General features: G+C 43.6%; 3 protein-coding genes across 8 annotated transcripts in view; all 3 read right to left on the minus strand.

The window, feature by feature from the left end:
• Nucleotides 1-4,638: 4,638 nt before the first annotated feature.
• On the minus strand, nucleotides 4,639-6,449 carry LOC117757047 (interleukin-24-like). Its single transcript, XM_034577787.1, has 6 exons — nucleotides 6,413-6,449; nucleotides 6,071-6,308; nucleotides 5,788-5,853; nucleotides 5,548-5,697; nucleotides 5,183-5,242; nucleotides 4,639-5,068 (listed from the first exon to the last, which is right to left on the minus strand). The coding sequence occupies exons 2-6, from the start codon at nucleotides 6,251-6,253 to the stop codon at nucleotides 4,838-4,840; spliced, it is 690 nt and encodes a 229-aa protein (XP_034433678.1). The 5' UTR covers nucleotides 6,254-6,308; nucleotides 6,413-6,449; the 3' UTR covers nucleotides 4,639-4,837.
• Nucleotides 6,450-8,599: 2,150 nt separating this feature from the next.
• Nucleotides 8,600-17,948, minus strand: mdm1 (Mdm1 nuclear protein). Of its 3 annotated transcripts, none has more exons than XM_034577742.1 (17): nucleotides 17,782-17,948; nucleotides 16,983-17,082; nucleotides 16,385-16,516; nucleotides 16,145-16,288; nucleotides 15,758-15,849; nucleotides 15,532-15,669; nucleotides 14,996-15,157; nucleotides 13,809-13,927; nucleotides 13,632-13,719; nucleotides 10,855-11,072; nucleotides 10,629-10,781; nucleotides 10,354-10,436; nucleotides 10,131-10,179; nucleotides 9,729-9,922; nucleotides 9,487-9,537; nucleotides 8,846-8,980; nucleotides 8,600-8,773 (listed from the first exon to the last, which is right to left on the minus strand). In XM_034577742.1, exons 1-16 carry the CDS (start codon nucleotides 17,797-17,799, stop codon nucleotides 8,871-8,873), a joined length of 1,851 nt encoding a protein of 616 aa, XP_034433633.1. In that variant the 5' UTR covers nucleotides 17,800-17,948; the 3' UTR covers nucleotides 8,600-8,773; nucleotides 8,846-8,870. The 3 variants fall into 3 exon arrangements, with proteins under 3 accessions (XP_034433633.1, XP_034433634.1, XP_034433632.1); XM_034577743.1 differs by having other exon boundaries at nucleotides 13,632-13,674; nucleotides 16,367-16,516; XM_034577741.1 differs by having other exon boundaries at nucleotides 16,367-16,516.
• A 4,310-nt stretch (nucleotides 17,949-22,258) lies between these two features.
• The window catches only part of LOC117757053 (ras-related protein Rap-1b), an 8,352-nt gene continuing 6,753 nt past the window's right edge, over nucleotides 22,259-23,857 (minus strand). For 3 of the 4 annotated variants that reach the window (XM_034577796.1, XM_034577798.1, XM_034577797.1), the window contains exons 5-8: nucleotides 23,810-23,857; nucleotides 23,551-23,694; nucleotides 23,184-23,276; nucleotides 22,259-23,097 (exon numbers count right to left, since the gene is read on the minus strand). The exon at nucleotides 23,810-23,857 is cut by the window's right edge and continues 93 nt beyond it. In XM_034577796.1, coding sequence (XP_034433687.1) covers nucleotides 23,190-23,276; nucleotides 23,551-23,694; nucleotides 23,810-23,857 — 279 coding nt within the window. In that variant the 3' untranslated portion in view covers nucleotides 22,259-23,097; nucleotides 23,184-23,189. The remainder of the gene's footprint in view (nucleotides 23,098-23,183; nucleotides 23,277-23,550; nucleotides 23,695-23,809) is intronic. The other variant, XM_034577795.1, reaches the window with a different exon arrangement.

The following is a 23,857-nucleotide window of genomic DNA, read 5'->3' on the forward strand; positions in this document are numbered from 1 at the left end:
TCCTCTTTCCCCACTTTTCTGTAAATTCCTCTTCCTTCTTCTCTCCTCCTCTCTTCACCTCCTATTTGCTTTCATCCTCCTCCTCTTCACTCCTCTTCTTCCTTTGTCCACTTTATTCTCTTCGTCGTTTTTCCTCCTCACTTCACTTCCTTGTGGTTCTTTTTTAATTTCTCTCCTCCCCTCTCTCTTTTCTTATCTCCTCTGTCATCAGAGCCTGGCGGCGGCGGCGGCGGTGGCGTTGAAGATGTCGTTTGTGTGAAACCTGGTTTTTGTGTTTAGATTTTGTGGTCAGATAAAACTAGGTTGTGACTGTGAAGAGATCAGTGACTCAGCAGGTTCGATTCCCATCTCGACAGGTTTCAGAAAGTGCCGAGTCGACGTCCGACCCAGATCCGAGACTCCGTCTGTCTGCACCACAAGGAGGTCGATTTCTGCCAGCTGAGGCATGATGGGAAATACTGCAGCAAACATGTTGATGAAGCCAATTTGTGTTTCAATGAGTGTGATGATCAACTGGTTATTACTTTAAAAAGTATAGTTAGAAAGTTAGATAGAAAAGAGTCTAAAGAAAATTAGGACATTTCAAGGTACACACGTCAAAATAAAGGATGTTTACTAGAACCAAGACTCGTTCTTCAGAGTGAGGCCATAGAAGAAGTATTTCTGTAACGTTCTGTAAAGAACCTCTTTTAAGTGGTTTAATGGTTTGTAGTTTTTCACAATAAGATGTGAAATATCAGGAAGCACTGGATGTGTTTATTCACCATGTGTCAGTAACTGGGTCAAACTCTACACCAGATCATCTTGATTATTATTATTATTAACTACTTATCGGACTGAGACGACGTTCACAGATGCTGATCTCCATCACGTCAAGGTTATTCCCCTCCTCTTCAACTATTAGTCTTCAAAGTAAAAGCCTAACGAGCTTTATTTTGAAGCTTGGGTCTGAAGATTGTGTCGTTGTTTAACAGACTCTGAAATAGTCGACTTGTAATGTACGAAAAAACAGCATCGGTTCAGTGAATCATTCAAACTTATATAAATAAATATATAAACTACACACGTGAAAAAACACATTGCCAATAAAATGTTCAGTGCAGATAAAGCAGGCAGGATGAACACACAGACAATAAGAAGGGCCAGAATGTTGTAGAAGAGTTTGAGGACGACTCACTAAAGACGTATCAACACAGGACAAGAGAAACACAACATTTACTATATAATACACAAATTAGAGAACACAACATTACAAACACACACGTGTACAAAGGAACACGTGTAACGTCTCTGGTGGGACTTGATCCTGCAGCGTCTTCACACTCTGCAGTGATGATGTCACTGGCCTTGACACTTTCCTGCATCGAGCAGGTTTTGTGTCTCGACGTGCGGTCGGATCAAAGTAGGTTGCATCTTTGTCGACTTGGCCGGGAAACGGTGACTGTGCAGGTTGGCTTTCAGTAAAGTGTTCGACCCATTTTACAGTGTCACAACGTGTCCTGGTCAAAAAACCTGTTTCCTCTCACCTCTGCTTCACACACAAGTTCAGAGTCAACACACACAGACACACACAGACACACACAGACACACACACTCTGTCACCTCCCTCTGTCTCAGTGGGGATTTCTCTGGCGGCTGTAGCTTCCTCAAGCAGCGACAGTAAATCAGTGACTATCTCACAAAGAATGTGAAGTACGAGGTGAAGGGTCGAGGAAGAACTTCACATGTCCACTGAACCGGAGCCGACAACGACGGAAAGTACAAGTTGGAAATATTCCAAATTTTAAAAGCTTCAGGGTTTCTGTGGCGACGCGAGAACCTGAATCTCCTGCTCGGTCAAATCAAACTCTGCTGTGTTGCAGCTCGTGAAGGTTTGATTTTGATATTTGCAGAGAAACGCTGATCTTCACACGTTTGGAACATTTCTGTCTGTATCTAAATTACTGAAAAGACGTTTCAGTGGCGTTACTGAGAAACTCAATTATTGCCGTCAAACTTTAAACAGACGTTCATGTTCCCCTGAGGATGAGTTGTGATAAATTAGCTGATCCTGTAACTTGACATTTAGCGCCACCATCAGGTCAACATGTTAATACGTCCGATAATCTAAATTAATAAAATGTTGACATGCTAACAATGAAACTTGAGTCTGAGCAATTTATTAGTTGTTCCAGTCTTTCACAGAGTTCTGAATTATGGGAATTGTAGTTTAGAAGACGTGAGGCCTGAACATATTTAAGAGTTTCTAAAAATATGTAGAAAACAAGGAGCAAGAGGAAACGAGGAGGAGTTAACTTCTGTGTGGAAAAGAATAAAACAAATTAATATAAACGAGGAGAAAAGGTGTTTCAAACAAGAAGGAGAAAATATGAAACAGGTCAAAGAGCAAAATATGGATTTAAACATTGTTTTTAACTTTTTGTTCAGTTTCTCCTTTTATTAAATTAAACATGACATAAAGACATAAATCAGATAAATCTGGATTATAGACTGTATGTATTATATATATAGACTGTATATATCAATATACAGTCTATGATCTGATGTCGTCATACAAAACACATGATAAGATCAGAGCTGCTGCTCTTTGTTTGGACAAGTTTCTATTAATAGTTCAGGTGTTGAATGTGATCATGTGACCTGCTCTTCCTGTAACACCACAGGGTTCTAAATATAGATCCTTATAACACACACACACACAGACACACAGACACACACACACACACACACACACACACACACACACACACACACACACACACACATACACACACACACACACACACACGCACACACTGAAAAGTCCTGGTGTTACCTGTGTGGGAAATCCCCAGTGATGACATCACACAGGTAGATCCCTGGTGGTAAATGAGCTTAGGTGTGCGTGTGTGTGTGTGTGTGTGTGTGTGTGTGTGTGTGTGTGTGTGTGTGTGCTGTGTGCTGTGTGTACGTGTGTGTGTACGTGTGTGTGTACGTGTGTGTGTACGTGTGTGTCACTTAATAAAGCTCCCTCAGAGATTTATTTTGTCTCGTTATGCAACAACGATTATTTCTTAATTACAGGACATTTAAATTAATGTTCAGTGAAGTAACAGAATCTCAGCTTTAGTTTAATAATTATATTCTTTATTTTAATGATACTTAAGCTCAAAGTTAATTTTGATCAGGATTTAAATTTCATTTTATTTATTTAACTTGTTTATTGGTCTATATCCTGTATTTATTGAAATGTTTTTTCCCTGAATATTCAACTTTTTAATTATTGCCTCAGTTTTTTTTTCTTCTTGTTTTTCCATTTCATCATCTCATTAAATATTTGATTATTTCATCTTTGTTTTCCTGCCTTTGTCTTATTCTCTCTTCAAATGTATGAGATCTATGAGAGTTTCTTCACTTCCTGTTTATTGTTTGTTTTGTGTGTTATTAAAATACTTTGTGTGACATAAAGTCTGAATGATCATCATCAACACTGTCGTCCATCATGTGGCTCCAGCGCTGGAAGTGTTTGTTTGTTTGTTTGTTTGTTTGTTTGTTTGTTTGTTTGTTTCCGGTCTAAATGTCTAACGTGTGAAAAGATGAAGAAAAACTTTAACAAACTGATGTTAAAACTTTTCACTTTTATCTGAGTCAAACTTTGCCAGTTGACTGATGCAAACTGCAACTAAACCACCTGTCGCGCCTAGTGATAAACACACAAACACACACACCCGCACACACACACACACACACACACACACACACACACACCACCAGACACACACAGACACACACACACACACACACACACACACACACACACACACAAACAGACACACACAGACACACAGTCGAGGAAACAAACCTACAGCAGTGAAAGTAGGTTTCATGAATTTGTGGTTTCTGAAGATTTCTGCACCAGTTTGATTTATAGGTCAGTGTGTGTGTGTGTGTGTGTGTGTGTGCTTTGTGTGTGTGTGTGGGTGTGTGTGTGTGTGTGTGTGTGTGTGTGTGTGTGTGTGTGTGGGTGTGCGTGCGTGCGTGCGTGCGTGCGTGTGTTTCTGTGTGTGTGTGTGTGTGTGTGTGTTACCCTCCCATTATTCAGTAGCCATAAAGTATTTGATTTGTTTGAAAAGTAACTAGTAACTCAATGTACTTAGTTACTTTCTGGCACCAACAGAGGTTTGAGGTTCAGTTTTGTTTGCAGCTGATTTATGAAAATAAATAAACAGTTTGAAACCGTCCTGTTCATAAAAGTAATTGATGAAGTTTGAGTCCAGACGTCAGCGTCGCACTCGTCGTGTCTCATGTTCGTCCACAGACGCAGAATCAGCAGCAACTCAAACTTCCAGTGAAACAAGACACAGACGTCGTTTTGAGGTTTTATTTGTGATTCATGTCACAGCTGCTAACACGGAGGAGGTGGAGTTTATGAGCTGTACTGCAGCCAGCCACCAGGGGGCGGTAAAGGCGCTTTGGCTTCACTTATAGGAGCTGTCACGTCGTCCATCTTTATTTAAAGTCCAGAAATTCATTTTGAATCATGAGTCTGAATCAGCGACGTTTTGTTCACAGTTATGATGTGAAATTACTTTCAATAAAACTTGTTTTTCTTCAGCACAAAAAAGATCAAAATCAACTTTCATATTTGAATCCAACTTTATTTATTATCAGGTAAATGTTAAAACAGTATTTTTTCAGTATCAGTTTTACAAACTGTGACATTCAGCCATAACATGGCAACAGATCAATACCAAGAATCCTCCGGTATTCAGATATCCTGATCAATAAACTGATCAATAACTAATCAGTCACAACCGAGTTCTCATAAATATAAAAAACTGTTAAATACCTTCTCAAATTAAATACATGAATAAGTTAAAGTATAAAAGTGGACGTATAAAGGTGATAAATAGTTAAGTAGGAAACGTGTCCGCTCAGTGGAAGACGGAGGCGTCAGTGAGGCGGCGCCGGCGGCGCCGGCGATGGCGGCGACGGTGGAGTTTTTCACTTGGATGCAGAAATCCTGCAGGTACGTGAAGAGGATGTCTATCTCTCCCATGGCTTTGTTTATCCCTCGCTCGCCCTCCATCTGAAACAAGAGAAACACGTTAGAAACAGAGAATCAGGCAGAAGTTGGCTTGAGATCTGCAGTGACCTCGCGATGCCGCCGCACGTTCGGCCAATCAGAGGTAGCGTCTCTCACCTCTTTGAGCTTCTTGCGAAACTCGACAGCGTGGCGATGGTCGTGGTAGTGAGTCACATTCTGAACAGGGAGAGAGAGAGAGAGAGCGTTAGCAGATCGTTATCAGTTCACTTTCTCTCACCGACACCACAGATTCTACGATAAGTCAAACGCCACAACACGTTCAAAACGCTGCAAAAACCACGTCAGACACAAACTCAGTCTGGTTTGACACTGATTTAAAATGAGTTGAGGTTTAAAACGAGAATTAAGACGTTTATTGCTGATCAAAGGACCAGCTTTCATCACAGTCTCTTTTCTGCAGCGTACGAACACGGCGGTGGCGGTGGCGGCGGCGGCGCGGTGACCCCGGGGTCGACACTTACGCAGCCTTGGGTCTGCAGGTCCTCGCTGACGCGGGAGAGGTCAGTCTTCAGCCGGTGCATCTTGGGATGCTGGTTGTCACGCTGAACCAGGATGTTGCGCAGGTAGAAGTCGAGGATGTTGGCGTGGAGGCAGCAGATCTTCAGGTGGTCCTGAGGGAGGGAGGAGTCAGAGGTCAGTGGGGGTGTGTGTGTGTGTGTGTGTGTTGGAGGGGGGGGGGCGCTCTTTGAGTTGATCCTCACCTGGTCGATGTTGACCCGAGGCATCAGTCTGGTGCTGGAGTCGTCGTCCGTCTGTAAACTCTGAGCCTGAACGCACACAGACACACAAACACACAAACACACTGGTCAGCATCGAACAACACGTTTCATTTATCTGGATTCTTCTTGAAGTGTAGAATTTTTTACTGTTGTTTCAAAACTTTAAATAAAGTTTACAGGTGTTGAAATTAACTTCGAACATTTATCCTAAAACCAAATGTCAGAACATATCTGAATATAATTTTCTAGATGAATGAATACTCACGTGTTTGGACACATCCTGGACAGCCCGGTACGTCTCTTTGTTTCGTAGCGGGTGGCTGAGCGGGCGGTCAACAGGGTGCGCTGTGCCCTGCTCGGCCCAGCCAATCAGGAGCAGCGGCAGCAGGACAAACATGGCGGCTGCTGGACGGAGGGAGCGGGCGGGTGTGGCGATGTCGAGTGTCATCTTGTTTTCTGTCAGATAAACGATGTGGATCCTTTCAGAAGCGAGAAGTTTTCACCTGAAACAGAAACAGACAGAAGATCAGGACAAAGTAAAAAGTTCTAAAGTCTCTAAGTGAGGATCAATAAGGTCGATGGGATCGAGCTGATCGGTGCATCTCACCTGTCAGAGGATTCTGCTGTGAACGACAACGCCGGGCCCGAGTCTTTATACACCTCAACCCTCCGCCCCCTCTGCAGAAATATAGGACAGGTAACCAGAAAAACCCCAACACACACACACACACACACACACACACACACACAGACATACACACACACACACACACACACACAGACATACACACACACACACACACACACACACACACACACACACACATACACACACACACACACACACACACAGACATACACACACACACACACACACACACAGGTCAGTGCTGAGCTGGCACAATCTGTTTACTGTCAATTACATAAAGAGGAAATTAACTGTCAGTCAAACTTTGACGTCGACAATAATGCTTGTTGTCAAGTTGCAAAACGAGCATTTTAATTGTTCTCCAATGACATCACTTCCTCTTCTGTGTGTGTGTGTGTGTGTGTGTGTGTGTGTGTGTGTGTCTGTGTGTGTGTGTGTGCGTGTGTGTGTGTGTGTGTGTGTGTGTCACTAAATACACTTCCCTCAGAAAAAATCCACTCGCTCGGATGTTTGAACACTAGATTTGTTTTTGTCTCATCATGCGACAACTACAACAACAATAATTATAAAATGACAGGTGACGTGACCGGGGAAACATTTCCTTGTAAATATCAGGCAGGAATAAAGAAAACATTAGATTCATCTGGATAGACAATAAAAGAGATGAATTTAAAACCATGAAATCTGCAGAGAGAAGAATAGAACGGGACCTGGATCGAGTGTCGTGTGTGGGGGGGTGATCCCCCAGAGGCTCGTCGGAGGATGAAAGGTTTTCACGTCAGCCGACACATTTAACCCTCGGTCGACTCTTGCATCTTTTTTATGAAGCCCACGTGTTATCTTTTTTTTTAGGATAATCTCAACTTTGCCTAAACTGAGGCTCAAATTTGACCTCGAACAAACAAGATCTGAGACGTTTTGATTGACAGCAACGTTTGAACAGTGTCTGTGGGGTTAATCATCGCTGAGCGAGGTTTAGAAATATTGATTTAAACGTGCAGACGTGGTCGTGCAGACGTGGTCGTTGTAGTTCTACTCATAATCATCTCAAACTGAAAATGTTTCACCTTCATCTGAATAAATTGCTCATATATTTCCTGACGCTGCATCTTCTTTTGCACCAATCTTCTTTATTGGTTCCATAAACTCGTCAAATCAGGATTCATCATGTCTGTGACTCATCAGCTGCTGCAGCACGTTGTGCACTGAGGAGGATCGGAGCTGGGGGCAGCGACGGGGAAGTTCAACCACATCTGAACGCTGGTGACACAGAACTGAGCAGAGCGGCTGGAAGCTTTGAAATAAGAAATCCAGAAACGATTTCAGGAGGGAAATCTGATCGTGTGACGTTAAAGTTAAAGCAGAGACGAACAAAACCATGTGTGAAGCAAGTGATGCAATTAAAAGATGACACAGCTTAGATTCTTTTCACTGGGAATTAATAGAAAAATTCCTGAAACCCACACTCACACACACACACTCACACACACACACACACACACACCTTTAAATATTTCTCTATGAATGTCGTCAGCACTTCCTCCAGACAGAGGACGGATTACCTGGCAACTACTTCCTCTGGGCCACTAGACAAACACACAAAACACACAACATCTACACACTCACTCGGGGGTGAAGAGCAGATAAAGCAGCTGACTGTGAATTCCCCTCGTAACAATATACCAGAACAAACAATGCAAAGCTGAGTGTGTGTGTGTGTGTGTGTGTGTGTGTGTGTGTGTGTGTGTGTGTGTGTGAGTGTGTGTGTGTGTGTAGTTTTACTCCACTTGCACTCGGGGATTCTATCATAAAGGTCAAAGGTCAAAGGTCAAAGTTGCTGCGACCACACAGAACCAGGTTGTTTCATCAGATTTTGGTCGTAACTCAAGAGTAAATAAGATTATAACAAATTTAAAAACAAATATTGAATAGAAAGTGATGATATTTTATATAAAGTTACAGCAGGTGATTAAAGACGTGATTTTAAAGAGTTACAGACGTTTAAATAAATCTCGTCTCCTCCGGAGGAAACAAACGAGTTCATGTTTCAGCTTCTTTCTCATCGTCGGGATTTGACGACTGTGAAGAAGCTTCTTCACGTTTTGAATCAGTTCGTAAAAAGACGACGAGTCGAAGACGAGTTGGTGTTCGTGTCTCTTTAATCTCGGCAAAGTAACACAACATAAACACAAACTTCACACGATCGTTACGTTCATCAAAACACCGACTACAAAACTGCGATAAGATAATTAACAATTAAATTAATTCAACTATAAAAATACTTGATTCTAGACATAAAATATTCTGTTTTTAATTGATCTGTTACATCATAGAAAAATATCCACTGAGCTCTACGAACAACACGCTGGTTTCCATGGTGACAGCGGTGACCTTGAGAGAAGTGTGGGGGGGGTCATCATCTCTTCCCCCAGAAGCTCTCTCGTCTCTTCTGAGCGCGCTCCAGGACGACGGACGCCGCGGAGCACGAGGCGGCCGAACGCCATGACATCACTGAGAGACGGTCGTCTGGGCAACAGGATGAAAGAGTTAAAAAAGTGTTTATGACAACAGGATGTTACTGAGCAACAGCGCCCCCTGCAGCCACACGTGGGGATTCACTCTGTTGGGCTCATGACTGAGTCGTCCCACTGAACTGAAACACTGGATATTACCCATGATCCTCTGCTTCCTGACCCTGAAGAGCTGCAGCTGGAACAAATCCACCAAACTGTTCATGATTCTTCATGTTTCTAAGTTTCCTGCTGAATATTGGAGATAAACTCTGGTTTTTAATAACTTCAGAGTGTTTTGAACTGATCTCAGTTCAGCTTCACTCTTCAGCTGCAGCTGGTTGTGACAGTTGAAGCTGTGACTCTCAGTCAGTTCTTCTCACAGGAGATGGAACCCACTCAGCAGAGTCACAGAGAACAGACGTTCAGGGAGAGAAGGAGGAAACTTTCTCATGTTCACACTAAACATCAGATTCACTTTCACCAAGCTGCTGGTTCAACATGTTAATTTGAGACGTTCACCTTCATCGTCTCCTGGACTCTGCAGCTCCATGAACCTGGAACCCAGTTCACCTGAGGAGGAACAGACCCCATCAGTCAGTTGGATCTTTAAGAAAACTAGTTTTAAATATTCACTTATCACCATGAGACTCTGACGCTTCAGTGTTTTATCACGAGTTTGTATTTGATGTCTCCTGTGAGGACGTTGGTGAGTTCATAACGTTACGTCATGTGTTAGTTCACTCCGTGGTCCGTCCGCTCACCGTTGTGTTGGAAGTCGGGGTGTCTCAGCGTTCCCTGGATGCAGTGCAGCGCGGGGGGGAGCTGAAGGGGCGGTGCTACCGTGGGTGGAGGCGTTTGCTTCGTCCTGATTGGTTTAGAGGCTGGTTTGTGGTCGGGGGAGGGGCCAGGTGACGGGCGGTGGGGGCGACTCTTCTCCGACCACGCCTCCATCTGTCTGATTGGCATGTCGAGCGCCGCTGCCACGGAAACGACTGACCCGCACCTCTGAAAACCCAAACAGTCACGTGTCACATGATCCACTCGACAACACGTGTTTACTAATGTTACATTCAAATATCAAAACTTATATTTATATTTATGAACAGCTAATCAGTTTTACAAACTGGTTTTTATCAGGACGCGTTGAAACCTGTTAATTTACCTGTTTGTTCAGATCGCTGCTCTTCACTGTTCCCACTAGTATAGCGCCTCCTGTAGGACACACAGAGGTCAGTGGTCTGTGGTGTGTGTGAGGTGTGTGAGGTGTGTGTGTGTGTGTGTGTGTGTGTGTGTGTGTGTGTGTGTGTGTGTGAGGTGTGTGAGGTGTGTGTGTGTGTGTGTGTGTGTGTGTGTGTGTGTGTGTGTGTGAGGTGTGTGTGTGTGTACCTGTGGCAGGTGTGGTGAGGTCGTGGTGAGTTCTTTGAACTGGTCTCATCTTCAGCCTGGGAGTTGGTAACCTCCCCTCGTCCCTGCACGCACACACGCACGCACGCACGCACACACACACACGCACACACGCACACACACACACACACACACACACACACACACACACACACACACACACACACAAATAAACAAGACAACGTGTTGATCTGACCTGAAGTGATTAAAATAATGATCAGGTTAAAGTCGAGCAGAAACTGAGGTGAAGAACTTACTCGTCTTCACTTTCTTCTTCGTCCTCTTCCTCCTCCCACGCTGTACGTCTTTCCGCTGGAGGTGTGTGTGCGTTTGTTTTTGTGTTTTTGTTTGTATTGTGTGTTTCTGCTGAGCCCACGACCGACGACCTCTGACTGGAGTCACAGGAGCGGCTGCAAACAGACACAAGATGTTTTTAGAGCTGCGAAGACGAATCCACTATTTTCTACCGGAGACGTTTCTCACCTGGCCAGGTCCAGAGCCTCCACGCAGGAAGTGCTGCGGCTGTCGGGCTCCTGGCCCAGGTCAGAGGTCAGGCGGGGGGTGGGGGGGTCGGTGGACGAGTCCGTGGGCTCCCACAGAGCGTTGTGTTCAGACTGCAGCTGGCTCAGGTGATCTCTGCAGAAGTTGGTTCCCCAGGCTCGGCTGCGGTACGACGCCGCTCGCTGCCTCAGCGCCGTCACCTGGACGCAAACACACGTTACACAACTTCACAGTTTGTGTTCCAGGATATGAAAACTTGTTTTTACAGACAGAAAAGATTCATGTTTCCATTTCGTGTAAAAACATCTAGTTTATTTTCTTAAATTTAACTTCCTTATATTTGGTTGTATATATATATATTTATATACATATTAAAGAAGACGTGAAATAAATGTTTAAAGATGGTTTCTGTCATTTTAGTTCTTCTCTCTCTGATGTTTGTTTGTTTCTGATCAGTTTGGTTTTTATTAGTTATTTGATGATATAAAAACAGGCTGAGACGTCATGATTGACAGCTGAGACTGACTCCTGATTGGTCGAGAGCTTGTATGGGCTCTACTCCACAATCTGTCCAGAAATGAAGCCAAAATGTTTTGGATACAAACGCCGCCATCTTGTGTTGGTACAAGATGGCGGCGTTTGTATCCAAAACATTTTGGCTTCATTTCTGGACAGTGGGAGGAAGTGGAAGTTCTAAAATGGTTTGTGTAGTTCCAATATTAAATCGTTAAATGAATAATCCATCTGTATCTGTGTCACTTGACTTGAGTGGCAGCCTCGACGTCGACGCCTCTTCTTGTCAGTTCTGGTAAACAGTAACACTAACCCCACCCTGACCCCCGTCAAGATCCTGGAGAACCCCCGACCGTTTTCAGAGCTAACCTCAGCCTGCATCTCAAACCTCAAGCCCAGCACGAGCTGTAAACCTGATGCTGCACATCTCTGTGACAGCGACTCATGTTTCCTCTGAACCTGCAGCTCCTGACGTCAGCTGACAACCAGACTCACCACAGGGGGCGGGACGTTAATCGGACGCCTGCTCATCGCCCACGGATTCATCGATTCCTGGCCGAGTTTCATGGAGATGTTTTATTTCTATTTTGGCAAAAAGCTGCAGCGTCGTTTAATTAAATAAACAAACATGAGACATCAGTGACAGCTCTGTTCAGGCGTCTTATTAGAACGATCAAATAAAAGCTCATGAGAATGTTGTTGCAACAAATTTGTAGAAAATCAGGACACTTGGTTTAAACGATGTTGAATCTTGAAACAAAAAAGTCGAGAGCGAGTCCTGACGTCACTTCCTGTCTGACCTTGGGATTTTGACGACGCTCTCTTCTAACGTCTAAACGTCTCGCAGCTTCTGCAGCGTTCACTCGTCTCCGTCATGTTGTTTACAAACATCACGGCTGATGGGAAATGATGTCTGTTGAAGGAGAAACTGAAATATGAAATAAACTAAAAAATGTGATTGTCGACGTTTCATTTGAGGCCGAAGGACGAGCTGAGGTCAGTCGAGCTCTTTACAGTGAAACTGAGAAAACTAGAGCTTGACCGATGTGGATAAAGATGTTTGAGTCAAACATGTCCGATATATTCACCCACACATTTATTATAAAAAGAATAAATGTGTTAATGAAGTTATCAAACCCTCATGACAAAGATAACTGAGTCTTGATATTTTACAGTTAAACCACAAACTATACGACAAAATCAAACTGACTATGTAAAGTGACTTGAGTTCATGTAAGTTGGGACTTGAAGCTAAGAACTGAGGCCTCAGCTTCATGAGATCTGTCCACATACTTTTGGCCAAATGAGGGAAAAGACACATTCAATCATTTGCTGTAGAATCAGTTTCTGCTGCAGCTTCAGAGATTTGTGGAGTCAGAAAAGTGAAAAGTCTCAGCAACGACACTTTCCACAAGACGTGTGTGTGTGTGTGCATGTTTGTATGTGTGTGTGTGTGTGCATGTTTGTATGTGTGTGTGTGTGTGTGTGTGGCTGATGGAAAGCCCAAGTGCTGAGTGTCAGCGGTGAAACCACAACAGCTTCATTTCAGGGAAACGACACACTGTTAGTCAGTCACACACACACACACGCACGCACACACGCACATGCACGAAAAGTACGACCTAGAAAATTAAAAGTGTTTAGTGTTATGTGTGTAAGTAAATAAACAGTCAGAAGAAGAAGAAGAAGAAACACTTCACATCAGATAACGAATTTGAACTTTCTAGAGTAAGTCATGTGACACAGAGACGTTCTGTAGTGACTGAAGAAGGCGAACTAGCGTGCGTCACGTTACGTCAGCGCTGAGCGGAGCCACGTTAAGTCGAACTCAGCTACAACCTTCGCCTTCACGTGATTATGGGAATGTGACATTATTGTGCGTTAAGGTGGTGTCGGATTAACGGGACCAATGAGTTCCTGATGTGGCAGAACAGCAGCTTCTAATATCGACTTGTCAGGTGTGAGCTTTGTAACTTTCAAACTGTTTGTTCGTCTCCCACGAGCATCGAACGCTCTTCGTCCTACTCAGATGTTTTTAAGACCAACGTGCACATTTGAAATGACCTTTCACATCGGATCCTGGTTCTTTTCGATGATGTAGATATTGAAAAGATGAGTCAACTTCACACTTCTGGAAATGGAACCTCCCACAGAGAACTTTGGTCTTTACACACAAAGTCCCTAGTTTCACCTGATTTGATGTCATTCATTTATTTGCACAATTAACGCCCCCGACTGAACCTGACCTGAGGGGTGTCACCATCCATGGCCCCGCCTTCTTCTGGGATCCTGTAGAGGGGAGAACGAAAGCTGGACTGATACTCTGTTAACGTTCTGTCAGACACACAGAGGACACACATCAAACATATTAACACACAAAAACACACAAACAAACACACACGAGAACACACATAGAAACACACCTGTGACCTCCCGGCACCTGAGGAGGAGGAGGAGTTCTGATGTCATCTTCCTGAGAGGCGGGGTCATTGCGTTTGGGGCGGAGCATCTTCTGAGACTCCTCCCTCCTCTTTTTGTTGCTCTGCAGATTAAAAACAGGCAAAATTTGAGAAGCGGGAACCAGAATGTTTGAATTTGTTCGAGATGTATTTGTTATTGTTGCACATAATACTACTTATTTTATTGTTTAGAATGAATTAAACAAAGCGTCTGCATCAGATGAGTAATTAAAACCAAACGGATCAGAAACATGAACACTTGAACAAACTCCCGAAATGACGACCGGACAGGAACCATCTCTGACAAACTTTCATTTAACATCTTCTTTGATTTTTTGTGTTTGGTCCATGTCCCATCTGCTAACATGACAAAGAGTCTATGAGCCCATCTTACACTGGGAGTCTCTGCTGGTTTCAAACTGACGCTGACGTCTTTCTTGCAGCTATAGGTGGTTTTAAGGAGACTGGTCTGAAGTGCTGCTTAACACGGTTACTATCAAACTCAGTCCACAGAACCTGAGGCCGGCGCTGTAACCGAAGGAGAAACCAAAAGATTCAAAGATCCGTCTCAGTCACAGTGTTTGACATCAACTGTTAATATGAAGAGAATCACTCAGTAGAAATGAGGTCAAACTCAAACTCACACATCGAGAAATAAAATGTAAGTCAGCAAAACTACATCACCACAAATAGAGAGAGAGAGAGAGAGAGAGAGAGAGAGAGAGAGAGAGAGAGAGAGAGAGAGAGACAGAGAGAGAGAGAGAGAGAGAGAGGAGAGAGGAGAGAGAGAGAGAGAGAGAGGGGGGGGGGGGGGGAGAGAGAGAGGGAGGGGGGGGGGGGGGAGAGAGGGAGAGAGGGAGTGTGTGTGTGTGTGTGTGTGTGTGTGTGTGTGTGTGTGTGTGTCATGTTGTGGGGACGGGAATTACGTCCCTATAACATACAGTAAATCAGAAAAATGAAGGTGAAGACATGTTTTAAGGTTAAGATAAGTTGTAACTGTGGTTGAGAGAAACTCTCCCTGAAATGAATTCAAATCAATGTAAAGTCCTCTGAAGTCACGGAGACACAACTGAGTGTGTGTGTGTGTGTGTGTGTGTGTGTGTGTGTGTGTGTGTGTGTGTGTGTGTGTGTGTGTGTGTGTGTGTGCGTACCGTGTACGTGTGGAACAGTGGGATTCGCTGATGTTCCAGATGTTTCAGAAGGTGGGGTCCAGTGGGAGGGGCCACACCCTGGAAGTTTTGCTGATACTCGGTTTCCATGGAGACTGGGTTTTTCTTAAAGGGGGGGATAGACCTGCTGCTGGAATACAGCACCTGCAGGGAGGGGGGAGGAGGGGGGGGGGGGGGTGGACCTGTCACTCAATAACTAATCAATCAGTAAAACTGTGACTCATCAATAAAATCACCGGTTGCATCAATAAACAGACACGTTCAGTTCAAATAGTCTGAAAGTAAAGAGTCTACCTCCACCTAGTGGACACAATCGTGAACTGCATGACTTTAAACAGCACACAGCACTTTAAACAGCACACACTACGTTTGTAGTAGTTGGTGCATTAGTAAGTATTAAGGAGTATTAATGAGAATGAGTATTAGTGAGTATTAAGGAGTATTAGTGAGTATTAAGGAGTTTTATTGAGTATTAAGGAGTATTGGTGAGTATTGATGAGTATTAGTGAGTATGGTACCTGTTCTGCCGTCAGTATGGGTGAAGCAGAGGTTACAGGTTTCTTCCAGCTGAACTGTCGGTGGTACTCTGTCCGGTGACCTCCTGACCTTTGACCTGCTGACCTCAGCCCCGCCCTCCAGCGCAGGGCTTGTTCAACCTGCCACACGATCCAGTTCATCGTTATTATTTCCATCTCCATGTTTTTGTTTTGAACACAAAAATAGAAACAGGTTTATGCAGCTCACCTCATTGGCTGAGGGCTGCCGTCCGTCAGGTGCCGCTGACAAGGGGCGGCGGGCCTGTGATTGGCTGTGGAGCTGCGAGGGGTGGAGCTTTGCTGAGGAGACAGAATATTTGAAATCATAATCTTTAAAATGACGTCAGTGACAACAGCATGGAGGCTGGTGTAGGAAGATAGTGAAGCTGCGTTAAAGTCCAGATTGTGAAGACAGGCTCAAAATGTTTAAAACCTTTATCTTTAATCTTAATCTTTTTCCTTATAGATGTAAACCTGCTTGAATCAAAGCTGAGACTTTATACATCTGTTTAGTTCACGTTGAATTTTGATTCTGAAAAACTAAAAGAATACATCCACTTATTTAAGCTGTGGAATGTCTGTGATCGATATTTACTTGATTTTCCAGTCGCTCCCGGTTCTCCTGATGATCCAGAGTTTGCAGAACATCTTTCTGGAGGTTCTGGTTCTGCTCGAGATTCAGGAGGCGTAGGAGGTTTTGGGGAAGGATCCTTCCTGTGGGCTGAGCGACTCCGAGAGGCTGAAGAAGAAATCTATTTATTAAACACTTCATTAACCTACACTCCAACATGCTGACATGCAAATCTACACTGTCTACCATTAGAGGGCACTTTATTGTGAGTGTGAGCAGTCGGAGCAGCTAGGGGGCGCTGTGGGTCTGACGCACAGGGCAGTGAAGTGCAGGACTGAGTGAGTCCTCCAGGATCCAGTCTCTTCCGACGCTGCAGACCTGGTTCTCTGCAGATTCCTGAGACACAAACGTCACAGAAACAAACTGTAATTTTCAAACTCAGACATTTGTTTTGCTTTGACACCTGAAGTCTATTTTTAAATTCCTCGACTAATCGCAGAACGTTTCTCACCTACAGTCTGTGTCTCAGGTGTGAACCCACGAGTGTAACAGTTCACGACCTGTATCCAGTCGTAAAACCTTTTCAAAGTTACAACATGTTTGGATATTCATACATGAGATAAAGCAGCTTTGAGACGTGAACCGAAGTCCAGATATTGTCCTGAAATGTTCTGGAGAGTTTGTATGTGAGAACAAATGTCACAGTTTCCTGCAGCCTCCTAGTAAAACGTCTGGAAGCTTCCCAGAGAGCGAGTGGACGTGTTGATGAGGTTTCTAACACGTGACGGACGTGAAACTGGAAGAACACAAACATCTCAGGATGAAGAAGAGGAGACGAACACACTTTGTAAAAGGTTCTTACTCATTTGGTCGGAGCGGAGGCCGGCCAATGGGGCGCAGCGCTGAGGAGACACACTCCTGGAGCGGGAAACCCTGTAGCTCTTCTGGTATTCACTCCGACACTGAAACAAACAAACACACAAACAAACACACAAACACACACAAGGTTTGAATGTTTGAACTTTTCACTGTTTCTTGCATCATGTAGCTTCACTGACACTGATATCATTGTATACATGTATGTATATATATATATATATATATATATATATATATATATATATGTGTACATATACACTCCCTATAGACCCAAACCCTATGGTGAGAACAGCCTGTCAAACCTGGATAATCCATCTATAGAGTAATAACACTTTACAACATCATCCTTAGAGAATCATCTTATTTTTAATAACTGACGACAATGCTGATGATAAATTACAGTTTGTATGATGAGTCAATTAATCAATTAGAAGACTGACAGGAAAGTTAAATGAACTATTGGTAACTGATTAATGGTTTATATCTATCTATCTATAATTCCATTCATCTGTCTATACATACATAAACATAAACATTCATACATGTACCCATCCACCCATCCGTCCCTGACCAGCTGGATTAGCTCTGGTCAGATTAACTCACATTAATCCGGACTCTGCGGTGTTCTGTCTGCTTCTGTCCGGTAAACAGGTCGCTCTCCCCGGTTCACTACCTCTACATCTCCCGGTCACTCAGTCAGAACCACGACCACAGTTCTGCTGTGTGCGCCTGTTAGCTCTCATGCTAACCTGTTGCTGAAGCTAACAGCTGTGGGTGTTTACCTTGAAGCGAACAGTCATGACGCTGTCACCGCTGACCTCACGCGACCCCTCATGACGTGACGACCAGGTGACCCGTGTTAACTAGCTGGTTAAATGTGTAACTAGTTAACCGATTAACTAACCAACTAGCGAGCAGCGCGCTAACCGGCGGCTCAACTGAGCTTCTGCTGATGCCGCCGTTGCCATGGCAGCTCAGCGTCGCTCGGCAAGTGACGTCACCAGCGTCAGAGTTTAATTCCTACTCGATTATTAGATGTGTTGAGTAATCGATTAATTTATTTACTGTAATATGATAAATAAAGAAAGTATCTACCAAAGTTATTATTAAAATCACAATTAAATAAACTACATTGTCAAATATTTGCTCATATTCTGCTTTAACTAACATGATTATATTAAATACTTTATATATTACAATACAAATTACCGTATATAATGAATTTTGAATTACAGTAGATTGATATAAATATTAATCTTTGGATTTTACTGTGGTTCTCCACTTTTATGGTGTAGAGAAATTTATTATATTATCCATTTTACTTTATTTATTACTCTATTACATACTTTTATTGCTATATATACAATACATAATTATTTTCTCACATGAATAACATCTTTTTTTTGCTATATAACTCTGAACTGATGATCATGTAGTGAAGTATAATCTCCTTTTATCTGTTATTAGAGATTAGATATGCACCTCTCTCTCTCTCTCTCTCTCTCTCTCTCTCTCTCTCTCTCTCTGTCTCTCTCTCTCTCCCTCTCTCTCTCTCTCTCTCTCTCTCTCTCTCTGTCTCTCTCTCTCTCCTCTCTCTCTCTCTCCTCTCTCTCTCTCTCTCTGTCTCTCTCTGTCCCTCTCTCTCTCTCTCTCTCTGTCTCTCTCTCTCTCCCTCTCTCTCTCTCCCTCTCTCTCTCTCTGTCTCTCTCTGTCCCTCTCTCTCTCTCTCTCTCTCTCTCTCTCTCTCTCTCTCTCTCTCTCTCTCTGTCTCTCTCTCTCTCCCTCTCTCTCTCTCCCTCTCTCTCTCTCTGTCTCTCTCTGTCCCTCTCTCTCTCTCTCTCTCTGTCTCTCTCTCTCTGTGTCTCTCTCTCTCTCTCTCTCCCTCTCTGTCTCTCTCTCTCTCTCTCTCTCTCTCTGTCTCTCTCTCTCTCTCTCTCTCTCTGTCTCTCTCTCTCTCTCTCTCTCTCTCTCTCTCTCTCTCTCTCTCTCTCTCTCTCTCTCTCTCTCTCTCTCTCTCTCTCTCTCTCTCTCTCTCTCTCTCTCTCTCTCTCTCTCTCTCTCTCTCTCTTCTCTCTCTCTCTTCATCCATCCATCCATCCATAATAACTTGACGTCACAGTTTGCTGTTACAAAATTGCACCACTTTTATTCATTTAAGGCTTTTTAGTTTTAACTTTACATTTGGCTTCACCCCCTCCCCCCTCCCTCACTCCCCCTCCCCGACCTCCTGATGCTGTTCTGGAAGAAACCACTTCAGACCAGGTCCAGGTCCAGACCAGGTTGAGACCTGGTCCAGACTGGAATCAAACCAGGTTGATACCAGGTCCGGAAATCGTCCACTCGGCTGAAGTGAAAAGATTCAGCGGAGTGGACGTGGGATTTTGAACCTGATGTTTCAGTGGTTGAACTGGTTTCTTTTACATTTCACTGGTCATCATGCCGTACAGAGGAAAAAAAGCAGATTCATTTCAGTGATGAACAATAATCATTTCTTCTTTTCGTGAATGAATCGAGTGGCTCCAGCTGCGATCGCCACCTCGATGCTGCAGCTACATAAGAGAGTCGGACACTTTGAGAATCTCTTTGACTAGTTTAATCTGAGTCCAGCACAGAGAAGGTCCTGAATGTGTTTAGCCTAGCTTAGCACAAAGCCTGGAAGCAGAGGAAAACAAGGCCTCAGAAGTGCTCGTCAAATTATTTTCAACAGAATCTAACAAGTTTCGCAACTTTAACAATATCACACCCAATTTAAGCAGCAACGGCAGGACCGTGAAATTACGGCAAAGTTGTAGCCTCAGGCCTATTCTACATCGGTTAATTTTCATGTGAACACCACAAAGGTCTTCTGGTTAAAAATGTCCAAAATGCTCCTCATAGTGTAACCTAGCTACTGTGAAGCATGTCGGGACGTTAGGATTAGAAGTCGAGGACAAGTCGTCCAATGATACATTTCTACAACTTTCACGATAAATGTAGCTTCTATGGGGCTGAAGGGGCTGATCGCAGCTGCAGCCACGCTAAGATCTGATTGGCTGTTCAGCCAAGGAGCAAAGTGAGCTCTCACATCACAGGAGCGCTAATCACGCGAAACCTGTTTGGGAATGTGTCGTCCACTGTGGGTACGTTTCATTTAAACTGCACGTGTTTAGCATTCATAAACAGCGCTTAGGCTGCATGGGTTAATATAATTAGAATATTTTAATATACTTATAACTGTTTGTACAGCAGTTGTAGAAACTTTGCAGGAGAAATTCTAAATGTTGATAAACGGATTAATAAACATTAAAATATCCTCATCTCTTTACAGTGTTTATATACTGTTTATAAATGCTAAAAATAGGTTCAAATAAAATGTACCCGGAAACCTTTGCATTTATCAAACAAACAAGTTCTTCATCTGTTACAAAACCAGAAAAAAAAATTATTTGAAAAGATGTCCGAACCATAACTTTCACCTTCATGTGGCTCGTCCAAGTTACTGTTTGAGTATGGAACCGGCTCATTACTGCCCCTGGTGGCCTGGAGAAAAACACACTACTGTAGATGCAGTGGGAGTTTTCTGCCATCTATCCACAAGGGGCAGTAATGAGACTTTATGGCTTGACATACAAGAATACAGCAAAGAAACACCATACTCGAAATACAACGTAGACAAGCCACGCAAAGATGTAATTTATGCTTTATCAGAAAGGTGTTTTCAATTCCCCTAACTTCTCCGTGGGAATCATTCGGCAGTGATCAAAACACTGGCATTCCTATCGGTTTTACTTTAACTGCACATTACAATAACTCTGCCAACACTGGAATTAGCCGGATTGCACCGTCTCGGCTGCAAATAAGACTTTTCTCTTGAAAGCTTCTGCTCGGCATGCAAACTGTCGCAGCACCTCCCGGAGGTCAGACCGAGAACTGACAGAAACATCAACATGCTACATGACTGAACGTACTGGGGGAGAACCAGAATACTGACAGCAGTTCTCCTGGTGGTACAACACTGTGCACAGCAGTACTCACAGAGGTCACTGGTCCAACACACGCTATCTGTAATCTGAACTCACATTTCAAACAGAAGACAGAGTTTTCATAGGCTTTCTCTGGCTGCTGCTTCACTGACCACGCCCTCTGTCCGCTTGAGGCGGGGCTTCAACTACAAGGCCAGCCCCCTTTCAACTTCAGCTGTGATACTGTTTTAAAGAGACGCTGAGGTTTTAGCTCAACTCTTTTAACTTTGGAGAACACTGATGTCAAAAACTGTATCCGCGGTATTCTACGATAACGAGATATATCGTCCGGTTTCCATCTAAATGTAGCAAACACTTTAGCCAGATTTCATGAAAACTGGCTAAAGAAAATGCTAATTCGTTCATTTTGTCCTGATCCGTGAAAATTGAAAGTAGGATTATCAAGAAAAAACGCTGGTGGTGATAATTTTCTAATTAGCCAGGCATAACTTTTCCACCTCAGCCAAGCCAATGTTTTTTTTTGCAAAGTGTCCAGATTTCATTTTCGGGTGTTTCCATCAGGGCTTTCATACAAATCGAAAATGTGCATAAAAAAACTTGCTGCACCGCCTGATCGCACATGCAACATGAAGGACCGACCCAAACGTCTTCCTGATCACGTTGGGACAGTTCCATATATTCCCATCAGTTAAGGGAGCGTTGACCAGCAGGACCTTCGAGCGGTTACTCAGTGTTTCCCTCTCAGATGTGTTAATAATATTAATAATCAGGTAATAATATGGTTAATAACACAGAAACAACACTCTGTCTGTCCTGCTCAGGAAACACAACCCCTCCTCCTCCATGTCGGGCCAGTGGTCGTTACACAAACTGGCCTAGTTCATCACTGTTACTCACTTACACTCACAAACACACAAAACACACACTCACAAACACACACAGAGCTAAGGTACTGGACCAGTGTGAGTCTGCTGTCGAAAGGCAACATGTCCGCCCCGAGCAGCAGATCTGAAGTCAGCTCACCGTGTTGCTAACCAGCTAGCCTGCAGCTACTATCATTTGTTTGTTTGGAAGTGTAGCATTGTTAGCATCCAGTGGCTAATGAACCAGCTCATTTTGATCTCATATTGAAATAGAAATATTAGCATTCCCTGACATAACAAGGTATTCCAAAGTACACGTTAAATTCTTTTTAAAACTATGCTAACAACGCTAGCACTACATGGTGTATTCATTTGGTAGCATTCACCACAGCCCATGACCGGCAGCTACGATAATTTTTGGGGGGATATCCTAATAATGCTATCACACCACAAAAGGCAATACAATGAAATAGCTGCTCGGCTAACAAGCTCATTCATTTCTTTAACAATATGCTAACAAAGCCAAAATGTGGCAAACCGTGTATTAGCATATTTAGCAATCCCTTTTACAAGTTGAGTCATAGTGGTCACTGAAGTTAGCTTAAAGTTACCAACGCGTTGAGCCAACGCCGACCTGCTGCACGCCCAACCCCCCCGACCCCCACCCCAAAGTAAAAAACATGAAATTAATCTTATACCCTTTCACACATAATTATAATTATAACTAATAATAATAATAATCACTGTGTGGATCCACAGGTTCAACCAGAGACGCACAAACAGAGTCAGCCATGTTACACGCAACAGCAACACGGTAACCGCGGCGCCAACATGGCTGACAGTGGTCAAGCTGTGTGTGAGCGGCTCTGTTCTGCTGGAAAGTGAGAAGGAAGGAAAACAAAGGAAAGAAACATCTAAACATAAAAAGCAAGAAGCCCCTCCCCAGCGCAAAATGACCAAGCAGAGAGCATGATGGGAACTGTAGTTTAAATTTGGGCAGTTGGTTTCTAATTCCTGTAATAACATCTTCATTGTCATCATCATCGCCGTCGCCGTTTCTGGATGTTTGGTCTTAATGTAGCCACGGCAACTGTCTCCGTTAAACAGTGTGGTGAGGAGAAGGGAGATGTGGTCGTCATGGAAACAGAGGTCGGAGGTGGCTGATGTTGATGATGACATGGTTATGTTAAAGGGGTGTGACCAGCTGGAAGATGTCCTGTGATTGGTTGGTTGGTTGGTTGGTTGGTTGGTTGTCGGTCAGGTGAGCAGAAAACTGGAGAAGGAAGAGAACGAGAGTTTTTATAAATAACGATAAAGAACGATAAGAAGCGAGTGATGATGTCAGCGTGTCACACCCACCTGTCATTAGAGAAGCTGACAGGTGGACTTTTTGCGAGTTTTTCCTGGAACTGGACTCTTCCTGTTAATCTGTCGCACAAGGTCGTAGAAGATCTGCACACAAACACACAAACACACAAACACACAAACAAACACGTTAAAACTAAGTTTATCTACGGCCTAATGCCCATGCAGCCGGTTGCAGCACTAACCGTCAGGACCTGTTAACACACGTGTTTGTGACCAAGTCAAGGATCATGAGAAATTGTTCTACACTGTATTATTTCCTTCAGCAATAGAAATTGTAAATTAGCATGAAATTAAATGACAAAACTGTAATTCAGCACTTACAGCTGCTACGTCTACGTCTTCATCTGTGAGCGCTCACCTCGTTGACGTTGATCTTGCTCTTGGCCGAGGTCTCCAGGAAGGCGCAGGAGTTCCACTGGCGGGCGAGGCCGATGCCCGACTCTTTGGCCACCACACGCTCCACCTCCAGGTCGCACTTGTTTCCAACCAGGATCATAGGAACCTGCGACCGCACGACCAAATGTGTACGATTGAAATTTCTGACAGGAGGCTGATGAATTCAAAGCACTGATACATTCTTCAAATAGTAAATATATTTAGTTTTGATTGTATCGTACGTCCTCGGTGTCCTTCACTCTGAGGATCTGCTCTCTGAGGTCCTGGAG

This window comes from Hippoglossus hippoglossus, chromosome 23, assembly GCF_009819705.1.
Source record: "Hippoglossus hippoglossus isolate fHipHip1 chromosome 23, fHipHip1.pri, whole genome shotgun sequence".
NCBI classification, from domain to species: Eukaryota; Metazoa; Chordata; class Actinopteri; order Pleuronectiformes; family Pleuronectidae; genus Hippoglossus; species Hippoglossus hippoglossus.